The 12,839-nt window shown below is 45.2% G+C and overlaps 1 protein-coding gene across 4 annotated transcripts in view; it reads right to left on the reverse strand.

The window, feature by feature from the left end:
• The window catches only part of SERCA (ATPase sarcoplasmic/endoplasmic reticulum Ca2+ transporting SERCA), a 101,468-nt gene that overhangs the window by 22,805 nt on the left and 65,824 nt on the right, over nt 1–12,839 (reverse strand). For all 4 annotated transcript variants that reach the window (XM_050173123.3, XM_050173126.3, XM_055067513.2 and 1 more), the window contains exons 5-11: nt 12,453–12,557; nt 11,672–11,810; nt 10,553–10,719; nt 8,746–8,812; nt 8,070–8,158; nt 7,610–7,909; nt 4,507–4,707 (exon numbers count right to left, since the gene is read on the reverse strand). In XM_050173123.3, coding sequence (XP_050029080.1) covers nt 4,507–4,707; nt 7,610–7,909; nt 8,070–8,158; nt 8,746–8,812; nt 10,553–10,719; nt 11,672–11,810; nt 12,453–12,557 — 1,068 coding nt within the window. The remainder of the gene's footprint in view (nt 1–4,506; nt 4,708–7,609; nt 7,910–8,069; nt 8,159–8,745; nt 8,813–10,552; nt 10,720–11,671; nt 11,811–12,452; nt 12,558–12,839) is intronic.

Below are 12,839 nucleotides of genomic sequence, written 5' to 3' on the forward strand. Positions count from 1 at the left end.
CGCATCCATGTACACACAGAAACGCAAACTGTTCCACAAGCAATACGGAAGCTTTTTTAGCAGTGTGTTCAATGGGGCTGGTTGGCTCATCTTTAGAATAAACCCTGTGGAGCGAGGTAACCTTCGCCTTCAGTGTGCTGTCTGGAAATTCCGACCACCACACTGGCGCCGAGTAGGTAATGACAGGAAGAATCACTTGCCGCGGTATAAGGCTCCAATTGCAAGTGGGCTGACTTAACAGTGCATCTTAAGATAAGCTACAATATCCGGTCTAATAATTTCCAATTTCTCTCATGATAACCAGCATGTTCTCTAACAGGAACGGAGCAACACAGGACGAGCGAGTAATGAGCACAGGACAGCGCGCTGTCCTGCGCTCTTTACTCGCTCGTCCTGTGTTGCGCTGTTCCTGTTTTTATTCTAAAGCTTCTTTAATTAAAGAGACACTAAAGGGAAACACTAAATCAACTTAGACTGGTAACATATTCATTCAGAGCTATTTTTGTTAATTTCACAGTACTAATAGGTTGATCATTAAAAGAAAAAATTACCGACGATTACGTTACTTCCTAATGCGAAATTTGAGCGCAGCAAATAAGCTTTTCACCTTTTCGATAGATTGAGGCAAAGAAATCGAGCAACACATGTATGCGCTATCACAGAATTTTTTTTTTATTTTTCACACGTATTCCTTTAACAAAGACTCCACTAACAGTTCTTGACAGTCATGAAGGAAGCTTTGTGGTCGGAGAAATAGACTGATATATGTTCGACTTGGTACACCAATGCTTGATTCTCAAAGACGAGATCTATACAAGTGCCTCGCGAGGTTGTCACAGCCGTGGAACGCGTTACGAGCGAGAGGAACGGGATGTTCTCCCGCATAAGTGTTAGGAAATTGCTGTTTGTCTTTATGTCAAGCCGCCACCGATCTGGCTCTCTGATTGCCACCGCACAGGGCGAACGGCAGCGGCAATTTCGGCTCGGGCGGTGCACATATACAGATCCGCCGCCACCGATCTGGCTCTCTGATTGCCACCGCACAGGGGTTGCATTGGAGGAGGAGCGAAGAAAGGAATTAAGTTCGAGCCGGCGCTTTGACAACCGGAGACTCGCAGGAAGAGGGGGGAGGGGGGCGGCGTGTACACCCAGCGGCAAACGATGGGGGCAGAAGCGCGCACAGCAAGCGGACAACACGATAAAGGGAGGAGGGAAGAGATAGCAGCGACTGACTGATGCCGCTGACGCCGATAGTGAGTCAACCCCAGCTGCGGAGTTGGTTTCAGGGACAACGCCACCGATGCCGACACAAACAATATGATACCCTCGCTTCCGCAGCGCTAAGAAGCAGGTCTAGCCGTGGGAAGGTGGTCACGTATTCGTCGACGTGCCGGGGCCTACGTGAAATAACCGGCGCGTCGGCAACTGAAGAGCACCCTATCCGCCACACAAGAACAGGGGGGGGGGACCCTTTCCTCCTCTTTCTGCATGGCGGCGACGGTGTTCTATGCAGTCACGTTATCTTGACTCTCTAGCGGCGTCAGCGGCATCCAGCGGTATCAGTCGGTCGCTGCTAGCGCTGGGGGGATGAAAGGGGGGCGGAGCTGGTTACGAGGCCGACGACAACGCCGACGACGACGCGAAACCCAGGAACGGACGCCAAAGAGCTGCGCTCTAAAAAGTTCAGTTTATGTTTTAAATTTCGCAATGAAACCTCAGTGGCAGCACATCAGTGTGAGGTCATGGATTTCTAAGTATTTTTTGTATTCTGGCCGTTGTGGCATCATAAAAGTTTTCTAAACGTTTCAAAATTCAGTCTATGGCTCTTTCAGAATACAGTGTGTTCAATCTTTATTAATAAAGGATTAACTAAGCCAGAACAGACGCTGTCAACATCTACATCACAGCAAGCTCATGCGGTAACTTCAAGGTGTCGTCACCACCGGTATTTCGTTTATTGCGCCTTTTCTGGCTTGCCAAACTACCTCTTGCGATAAATATGGCTTTTTGGGTATTGTACAATTGTAATTTACTATAGTATTTGCAATAAAACGTCCCCTACACATTGCTTCCCCTCCTTCAATGACTTGCCCTGTGAAGACTGCAGTGGAGTGGGGCATGCCCATAAGGCTCTGCCAAATGCATGTCGCAGTGCCGCGCAATTCAAATTTCACTTCAGATGTACACGCAGATCCCACTACTTCAGCTTTTGGCACCTACGACACATCAAGCACAGTAGTCTTCAGCAAGCTGCAGCACGCTCAGTCAGTGAACTTATTGCGGCACTCTGTGGTGGCCGTGGTATCTACGAAGTCTGCGATCACATGATGGCAGACTGATGGCAACCGCACCAGGAGTGGCCAGGAGGGAATGCACGTTGGCAAGCGTGCGTGTGGTATGACCTCCAGTCTTGTGTGTTTCGAGACTAGCCGAGTGTTCAAAAGTAGTTGAAATTAGCGAGACCCGATGGCTATGACACCGATAAGCAAGGTGGCCAAAGTTTGATTCCTACACAGGCGGCCACGGCCAAGCATGGGCACACGATTAGCTGGCGTCTTCAGGAAGAACATAACTGCTGAAGTTCGAAAACAGATTTTCGCTTACTTCAGCCTGTTTAATATACTGTGTCAATGTACACAGTAACAGTAGCAAGAAGAGCACTGATCCAAACACCCTTTTTGAATGACGTGGGCTGTTGGCCAATAGCAGCCACGTATGGGAATCTCCTATATTACGAAATAAAGCATCCAGATACGATTGAGGAGCAGACTTCTGCTGAAAAGACAGCACCTGAGTGAAAGGTGAGCTGCGTCATGCACGGCTGCAAAATTAGGCTGAGATGTTCACAGCAGCATATGCTACCCGTGGAATGTTTTTGCCCAAATCCCGAGGGGTGGTTCACGACCTCCTTAAAAGCCCAGATAGGCACGAAGCATTCCAGTGTTGCTGTCATACACATACGATTTCTACTCATGACTATGGTGATGCGGACTCCGTGCTTGTAGAGTTCCAAGAGTTGTCCGAGCTAACTGATGTGTGGCCAAATAGGTTCGAATTGACGAGAGTTTGAATTAATGCATACGCCTGCCGGGACCGAAAGGCTAGTTCGAATTATCAAATTCTCCAAATTAACGGGGGTTCAATTAACGAGGTTTTACTGTAATTTGGCTCAAATCATTTTTCTCTTTGGTGCCCCTTTAACACATGGTGCAATGGAATGGAAGGCTGTAGAATGCTTCATGTTTAGGTTTATGGATATATTTTGTTACCAAAACATTTGGAATAAACAAATATAAATATGAAAACAGGCACAATTGATAGTTTTAGTTTCACTGAGAAAGTCGCGTTGCCATTGACACAGTTGAAGACAAGACAATCTAAAGACAAAGCTACATTCACCAACAGATTTCTTTTTGTACCAGCTCAATTATTCAAACATAACGTAAATAAGGCCCCTGTGAAAGGAACAAGTGGTCGATGCATTGCTGCACGCACTTCCGTGCAACATGCAACCAAGTCCGCCTGTACTTCTGCCAGTTTTGAATTTCGCTGTACCCCGATGCAAGAACTACAAAGGCTCGAGTCAGATCTACATGTGTAAGGCTCCAAAGCACATGGCACATCACAGAGTCACTGCTTGATGGTGGGAGAACTTGCTCAATTAGTTCGGCACACAACGAAACCCCACTGTCGACGTCTGCAAAGTTAAAATCTAACGGTGGCAGAAATCTGCTCACCGCAGCCTAGCAGGTCATCAATGATGTCCGCATTTGAGCTCGTGGTAGGCGGCAATTCAGTCTCTTTAGTTGCGGAGTCAGGCTTATTCGGATTGAGAAGGCACCATTTGACGTGACCTATCTATAACTTCTCGAGAATGACTTCTAGGGACCAGCAGAACGCTGTCTGGAATGCAAACTAAAACAAGCACAGCATGGCAGAACATTGTCCACAATGCAAACTCAGCAAACAGGATAGCTATAGCGGAAAATGCGTGGGGCTGCCGGAAAAGGATGTGATGATCGCGATGTTGATGCGACCTCACAATTCAGGCAAAGCCTCCAAGATTGGCATTTGCAGCTAAATCTCAGAGGCATAGAGAGGCGACCAAGGCAAGGCCTCAGAGATTACCGTTCAGCGTGCAATCTAAGGCCACACTTGGTGTCTCGTCGAGGTTTCCAGAGAAGATACTGGCGACTGACTTGGCGTACACTACAGCCACAGACGGAGTTTGGATAATCGAATGTAAAGATGGTGGTTGTCCGAAATATTGGTCGTCTTTACACATTAAGTCCACGGGGCGATTGGCGGTGCTGCGAAGCTGTCTGAATTACCGAGGATGTCCCAATTATCGGTGTCTGATTTATTGGTCGGTGACTGTATTGGCTTCAGCATATTGTTGCATCACACCATTGTTACCCGACTGAAAATTTTGCCCTTCGACAATGTCTGTCGCTCGAGGTTGGTTCTACAGTTAAAAAAAGAAAGCGCAACCAACCCATTGCTCACCTCATTGAAGTCAATGCTGGAGTCGTTGCACATGCAGCAGATGGTGGTAAGCTCGTGCAGGGCTTCGTAGTTTGCGCAGTTGGCCTTGGCGCCGTTCTTGAAGACCTCACCGATGGGCTCGTAAGTAGAGCCAGTTACCTCAAATTCGTGGAAGGCGATGTCACCGGGGTCAGCCTTGTCCAGAATGAAGAAGCGGCTCACCTGACAAACAGAGAGGGTGAAACAGCTTAGATGGAGCCTACTAAAACAAGCGAAGACGCTTCTGCTGCATAAATAGAACCTCTTAGGAAATAATGCGCCAAAGTAAATATGATTCTTGTGTGAACCAGACAGCTACGTCTGGTTCGCTTAAGAATCTTATTTACTGTCATGCACGTACTAGTCCAGCAATGTGTGCTTAAATCCACCATTAATGAAGTCTCCCAGGCAAGCTGTAGCCATACGCTCATTTCTGTACCATTTTCATGCGAGGTTGATTTTACGCAAACAATTGCATATCAGTTATCTCCATCGATTGCCACCAACATCTTAACACCCATGGTGCCGTGCACGCCTAGCAACTGAAACAAGCGAGGGGCAGGGAAGACAGTACTGCATAAATAAACAAGAGCACAGTACACAGGTGGCACATTATTACACGAATCTCGGTTAAAGTAAGGCACACAAGATGTCATCGAAGTAATGTCAAGATACAAACAAGTGCCTGTTGGCAAGGCAGAACATGTCGCTCATGAACCTGCGGAGGGTGTATTGTAGCAACAGGGGACACCACTTTTCAGCTGAAGGCTCAAACAGATTGATTAGCCAAGTAACTTATCAATCAATGAGGTTTTACATCCAAAAGCAACCATTATGAAGCTTATAAGAGTCAGTGCAGTAAGGGGGCCCCAAATGAATCTTGACCACATGGGTCTTTATGAAAAAATGCATAAAGTGAGAGCAAACGAGCAAGTCACACTCAATAGGATTGACTCTGCGCCCTGTAGAATGTCATTGAATTTTGACATTGTACAGCTCGTTTGCGTACAGCCCAGTGAATATTCTTCTTGACGCTGCCTTATGCGAGGCATGCGATGGTTCTGTAAGTTAGTGCGGAGCGATTGGGATGACGGTCTTGCCACAAAGCCGCCTGGCGTTTTACTCTTGACGAAGTTGTGTTGCGATCGAGCTCGTGAAGAGTTGACGATTAGAAAAAGTGCAATCCTAAGAGGCATAAAGCTTCACATGCACTCAAAGCCAGCATCAAATGAAAGTACTGACAGACAATGCCCTCCTATTATTCACTTGTTGCCTACTGATTGTTTCTGTACCAATTTTTGCAAGCTTTATTCTTTTTTCAATAAATCAGTTGTGAAATACCTTTTTCTTGTTTTCTCAAACCAACAATATAGATGATGATACAGTATTGGAGGTGCAATATCTCTGCATCTAGTGCTTGTGCTATCACCGTCATGTTTTTTCCCCAAAAAGGTAAAGTGGTGCAGAGTGTAATGCACCAATTAACTGTTGTACTTTAATGAATGAAATTAATATATGAAAAATGTTTTCTTTTTTGGCGAGATGCATTTCTGCTTCCGAGGTTGGCTTAAAGCATTACTTTTACTGTTTTTTGCACTCATTAGTTCCAGATTATTTCTGTATGCCGATCATTATTACTGTACATCATACAGTAGACTTTTGTTAATTCGACGCCAGTTAATTCAAATTTTTGGTTAGTTCGATTCCGACCAAAGGTCTCGGCCAGAGCCCATACATCTACATGGGCCCAAATTGCCGTCATTTCGATCTCAAAATTGACCTTCGACAAATAATTTGAACTTGTCAGCTTTGCCACGATACAGGTGTCTTATGTGGTGAAACTGAAGGCATGCCGGCAAATTTATGAATCGTCTAGGTTCTCATACTGACCAGAGACTGCGCATGTGTATGTGCAAATTAAGGAACACATACTGCGTCCCCTAACAATGCCTTTCCCCGCTTGGTATGCTTCATCGCATAACGTCTGTATTGCGGCAAAGCTGTCAAATACTGTCAAATCAATCAACGGCGTGCGTGTTTCTGCGTTATTTCTGCCTTTTGTGCAATGCGACCCGCCGCATAATTCTTCCAGTATCACCGGTCCTGTTGGGATTCAATTAACGAGAGTCGACTGTACATAGTTCAATAAACAGCTCACTTTCAAGCAAGTTGTGTAAAAAACTTATTTTTCTTTATTACTAAAAACTTGCTGTGCAAGAAAACAATGTACATCTTAAATTAACACATTGATATACATATGCTCTGAAAGTTTCATCAAAATATATCCATATATATTTAAAGATTGTTGAAGTACAGGGTCCCCGCTTAAATGTGACAAGGTGTAGGACATTGTATCCAGTTCTAATTGTGCACGGTTTTAAAGTGAAAAGGTTTTCTTTCTTTTATTCAGTTTTTCGAATCTGACCGAATGACGTCTCCACTCGGGGATTCCTCTTTCACCTCCACTCTTTCTCCAATTGGTGCACGTGCAAGGTCACATGAGCGCCGAGTGAGAGGGAACAATTGTGAGACTTCTCAGGCTCGGTGTGCAGCATTAGCATACTTTCCCAGTACGTGAATGACAGTGTTCTTCCTTTCCTTGGGCGAGGACACACTTTGGGGGCATTTTCAAGAACCCTTCATTTGCTACTCCAGACACAAACTGAAGGAGTGTGCTGGTCTGGGCTGGTTGGTACACCATTGGGACGGGAACAAATGGCGCTTTGACGGGACGAAGTGAGGACGCGGACTCGGTGCCTTGTCTGTCGTCCTCACTTTGTCTCGTCCAAGCGCCGTTCGTTCCCATCCCAACCCCAGACATCAATGCGACGCTCCTTCCTAGCATGAAGCAAACACTGCTGATGCTGCACACCAGATGCGTGACTTCTTGTGTCCGTTGGTGCTCAAAGTGCACAAGAAAGAGGACATTGTCTATGGCAGAAGAGTGCGGTGAACACCCACTGACAGCTGGCCCGGCTATTCACTCCCTAGGTAATCATCTTCAATGGTTTCTGCATGAATTCTTGCCACGGAGAGACATGTGACCACAATGTTAGCTGGTATGATAACAGCAAGCTGCACTCACCGACATCTGGTTGGTGGTGAGTGTGCCAGTCTTGTCGGAGCAGATGACCGATGTGCAACCGAGGGTCTCAACCGAGGGCAGGGAGCGCACGATGGCATTCTTCTTGGCCATGCGCCGCGTGCCCAGGGCCAAGCAAGTGGTGATGACGGCCGGCAAGCCCTCGGGGATGGCAGCTACGGCCAGCGCCACAGCAATCTTGAAGTAATACACGGCCCCCTTGATCCACGAGCCACCGTGTGCTGGGTCGTTGAAGTGTCCAATGTTGATGGCCCACACCGCCACGCATATCACAGAGATCACCTGCGAACCGACACGCAACAAATAGGCCAGCATGATGCAACTACGACGATAACAACATAGCTGAAAATTGTGAGAGTCCTCAAGAGCGTACTATTGCCCATAAGCTCTAGCACCACTGATTGAGAAACAGCTCGACAGAAAATTCAAGCACTCTGTTTACCTTGGAGAGCTGCTCTCCAAACTCGTCCAACTTCTGCTGCAGTGGGGTCTTCACTTCTTCCGTCTCAGTCATCTCTGTCCGGATCTTACCTGTGAGTCAAGAGGCAAAGAAGTCAGCCAAAAAACACCGCAGCCTCAGAAGCCACAAGCATTAGCATAAGTGCTGACACTAGTACATTTATCTGTGAAAGTCCAGCGCATTATGTGGCAGGTAATCGTGACATGCAACACGTGGCCAGTGTTGCACAGTGCAAATACTGCATCGCAGTAGAAAAACTAAAAATGCTCCCATACCTGCCTCTATGGTGATATGGCAAGGGCCTTCGAAATGTAAACAGCTGGCTCTGTGTTAGCGTGGTTCATGGCCTAATCCATCAATGGCTCAAAAAGTACTTGGCAAGCAAGCTGCAAGTTTGCGTGCGGAGGAGAGTACTACCTTCTTCACCTTTACATGTTGCAACTGCCACGAGGAAAAGTGTTTTCGAAGTACACTTGCAGTGCTTACGCTTGACAAACAATTCCTTGATTACATACCACAAGGCTAATTTGCCAAGGCAAGTTAGCTAAGCTGACCCTTCAACTTGGCATCTTTACAAGGGCACTAATTTTATGTTTCAGAAGCCCTGTCCTGGAAATCTCAATAATAAAAAGAGCTGACACAGTCAATGAACACGTACCAATGGCAGTTTCAAGGCCAGTGCCAACGACAATGCCAACAGCCTTTCCTGATGCAATGTTGGTACCCTGCACAGAAAGAAGTTGTAAGTAGCTTAACATGAACCACATAATCAGTTCAGAAAATATTCAACTGTACTCATGCAGGCTCATGAGTGTAATGGCCTGAAGATTTCGTTTTAACATAAAATGGCAGCACCAATTCAAGTCATTAGGACACCAATGTCAATTATGTGCCCATGCACTAGTAAGTGAAATCAACACTATGCAGAATGGACAGCTTACTATGTTATCTCATATAATGAATGCACTCGCATAATGAACCACATTTCCTATCAAAGCGTGTTTTCCTTTCCTCACGTCCGATCGTACCTCGAACTTGCTGCCTACTGAGAACTTGCTGCCCTACCGAGATATGCATGCTACACCCAGTACTGCATTTGTGACCTTATCGTTAAACTCTCAAGTCACTGTGGTGAAGCAGGTGTGTTACATTCCTAGTATTTACTACACTGCCAGACTTTCTGCAAAGTCATTTATGTGCATGTTGTTGACATGCCAGTACAGTCAGCATGTGAACATGAATACGCTAACTTTCACTCTGCATTATGTGTGCTACTGCATGGTAACACTCAAGAATGAAAGCATCAAAGATGCGCAACAAAAGAGCACAAGGTCCCTTGTTCCAGACAACCAACCAATGTCTTAGGATCTCGTCTTGTGCCCTGTAGGCACGGCTGTCACCTACAGACAGCAATATGCCATTAACTTCGTGCTCTTTATAGGCTACAACATTTTAGCTGCAGCACCAGGCTAACCGCACGTTTACTTTCTTAGTTCCTACTTACCTGACCTTTGCATTGTATCAATCCTGTCTCTCTCAATCGCAATTCTTCCAAAGGCAACAGCCATGCTCGGCAGATGAGGAAATCAACAGTGTGAGGAGTGGCAAAGAGTAATTTGTCTCATTTTTGTAGATTTATAGGGAAAGTTACGTAACTAATTTCAACAGTGAATGTTCCAAGTTAATGCTTGTGTTCTTCCTCCACATCTCTGTCCATGTCTTATTTTGTGTTATAAACCTACAAAAACAACACACCAAAAAGGCCAAGGCCAGCCCTTTACCCTCATCAAATGTCGATTCCCGGCCAATTCTGCACTGTACGGCCCGAGTGACAAGGACATGAACTTAATGAAGTATTTGTGATGTGCACACAAAGTGACTGCAAGGAAACCACACTGTAGACCGAAACTTTGTCCCTCCACCCTTCCAGCAACGTTTCCCGTTATTCGTTGTCTGTTACTAATGGCACTATCCAGTTAATTTAATGACAGACTAGATTAGGGAGGAATCAGTCATGTGACAATGTACTTTTGATCACTTCGCAGCTAACATTCACACGGTGGTGAAAAGCAGACGATAATGCATACGATCTTGACCTAGCCCTACTATCCTACGTTTGCTTTTTCTAAAGCATAAGTGACGATGCAGATGCGTCATAATGCAGCGTGCATTTGCATGAGGCCATCGAGCTTACAGTGCGAGCTACACATTTCACATGTTTAATTTTAACGAGCGCTTTGGGTTGGAGTGAAGATTGCTGCAGCCAGACTAAGGCGTTTCGCCATTTGTATCTCTCGTACCTTTGTATTTGGCTTTTGCCCGTATCGTGAATCATTTCAGAGGGCCTTAATGAAAGCAGGAGAAATGGTGATTCACTCTGTCATGCAAATACAGCTCTACATGCAACTGGGCTTTGGTGCTGCGCAGGCTTAGAAAGAGAGAAACATAAAAAGGTGCCCACTGACCGAAAAAAGAATGTTTTTCTTGTCCTGGTTGACAGCACGGGGGTCTGGAATTGCGTCTGTGTGCTTGATGACCGAGACCGACTCTCCGGTCAAGATGGACTGGTCCACTCGTAGGGTTGTGGAGTGGATCTTCATCAACCGGATATCGGCTGGGACCTTGTCACCGACTGTTTCCCAGGAAAGGAAAAGTTGGGATGGCTCAGAAATCATCTTGGATATCTATCTGCCCGACAGGCTTTACACATTGCAGGCACACAACCTTCCTTCCATGCTGAGAAAGCATCTGCCATGATTACATATGTTATTGACAAGACATGGCAGGTCAATGTCAGGAGAATGCTGTGATTTCGCAAGTCTACGCTTCTCAGAACACAGGTTACTATGCTTCCCCTGTCGTTCGGTAAATGCGATCGTTATAAGTGAAACAACATAACCATCACGTAACTTTATCTCCATGTCGTATTTTAGCAAGCAAATCAAATCCATGAGGTTAGTTTTACAACCTTATGGATTTACCAAAATTTACACCATTTTATACCTTCACACAACAATCCTCAGTCTTCAGCTCATTGTATAGTGGCACACATTAATACAGACAGATGATTTGAAGAATCCTATCAATTTAACTTACAATATGTATGAACAAGAAATTGAACAGACTACTTGCTCGAATTTTCAAGAGCAGCCATGGCACTGCGGATGCCAACAGGAGTAATTTAAGCTGGAATACAGGCAATACAGCTGAAGCTTACTATAACTAACACACTGGCCATACTGGTCAGCAACTGCGCAAGTCTCTCCACCAATTACACAAGTGTACCTCCAACCACTTGCCATCTTAAATTATCAGACAACTGGCAACGACCTTCAAAATAAATGAATAAATGAAGCCTTTGCATAGAACACTTTCCAAGAGTGTTTCAGAAAAGTATTAAAAAAGTTTATATTGCATAATAACAAGTGCTGATACATAACCTTTGCAACAATTTTAGAAACAAGCTTGGTGCGTTGTGTAATGAACTATAACCACATGCAGTTGACAACAGCGTTAAATTGTTTACTTAAAATTTGATGCAAATGACAATCCCAGAGTCAAAACGGACAAGGGTCACTGCTCACCGGAAACCTCCACAAGGTCTCCAGGGACGATTTCCTTGGCACGAATCTTTTGGACACCCTGTTTGTTGGAGCGTATAACTTTGCCCATCTCGGGCTCGTACTCTTTGAGCGCTTCTATCGCGCTCTCTGCATTACGTTCCTGCGGACATAAGAAAAAGAGAGCCGTTATATGAGATATCATTGATGAGGTATGTGCGAGCACAAGCAGCGGCAACTCAGTCTTGAGTTCAGCTAGGACGATGCCTCTGAAGGATGGTGTAGCACCATTCACTACACTGACTTTTTGAAGACAATGGCAACAAAAGTAACATACTAATGTAATGTCCACATTTTAAAGGCATTTTATTTCAACGCACTGACACAGATCCTTGGAAGTGAACATTAACCGATTAATTTACACCAATCACCAATTAACAATCACAGTTAAAATTAAGAATGAACAATGCATAACGAGTACCATTAATCAACATTTATCTTTAACTGCTACTTGTACATTCCAGTTTCCAGTACTCGCCTATTATGGTCAACTCGGTCAGCAAAGAACTTTTCACATGAACACGGCACTGTAAAAAAAAGGGCACGTGTGCTGCGGGCACAGACAGCCAAGCTAGCGCACGCATGGTGACGAAGAGTGGCTACAGCATGCAGTAAGGTCAGGCCTGTTTTTCGTGCAACAGAAAGTAAATGTGCTTATCCATTTTTGTACAGTGTTAACCAAAGAAACTTCTCTTGCATTGTCATAAATCGATGCATGAAATCTGGCCTGCGCCTCGCCACTCACCTGCCACACGCCGACGACGGCATTGGCAATCAGAATGAGCAAGATGACGAAAGGTTCAACAAAGGCTGTGATGGAGTCTTCATGCTCCTCAAATAGCGCCAACACCTGCAGGTACACAACAGAGCATTACACATGAACGTGCCGTGAACATGAGCCCAACATCTGAATATTAAACAAGTATTACAAAATCCTGGGTATGTAACTACTATTCTACAAGGTCTCGCTTTAAATTTTGGCATATCAGATTTGTTTGTCATCTTATATCTGGGTACTAAAATTCTCAGGGGCTTACAAGTTCTTTTCCCCTTGGTTTTGTGAAACCATGAATAAAATGCTCCTAGTTAATCATTACAAACATAATTATTTTACATTGGCCTAATCAATGAA

Source organism: Dermacentor andersoni, chromosome 3 (assembly GCF_023375885.2).
Source record: "Dermacentor andersoni chromosome 3, qqDerAnde1_hic_scaffold, whole genome shotgun sequence".
Taxonomy (NCBI): Eukaryota; Metazoa; Arthropoda; class Arachnida; order Ixodida; family Ixodidae; genus Dermacentor; species Dermacentor andersoni.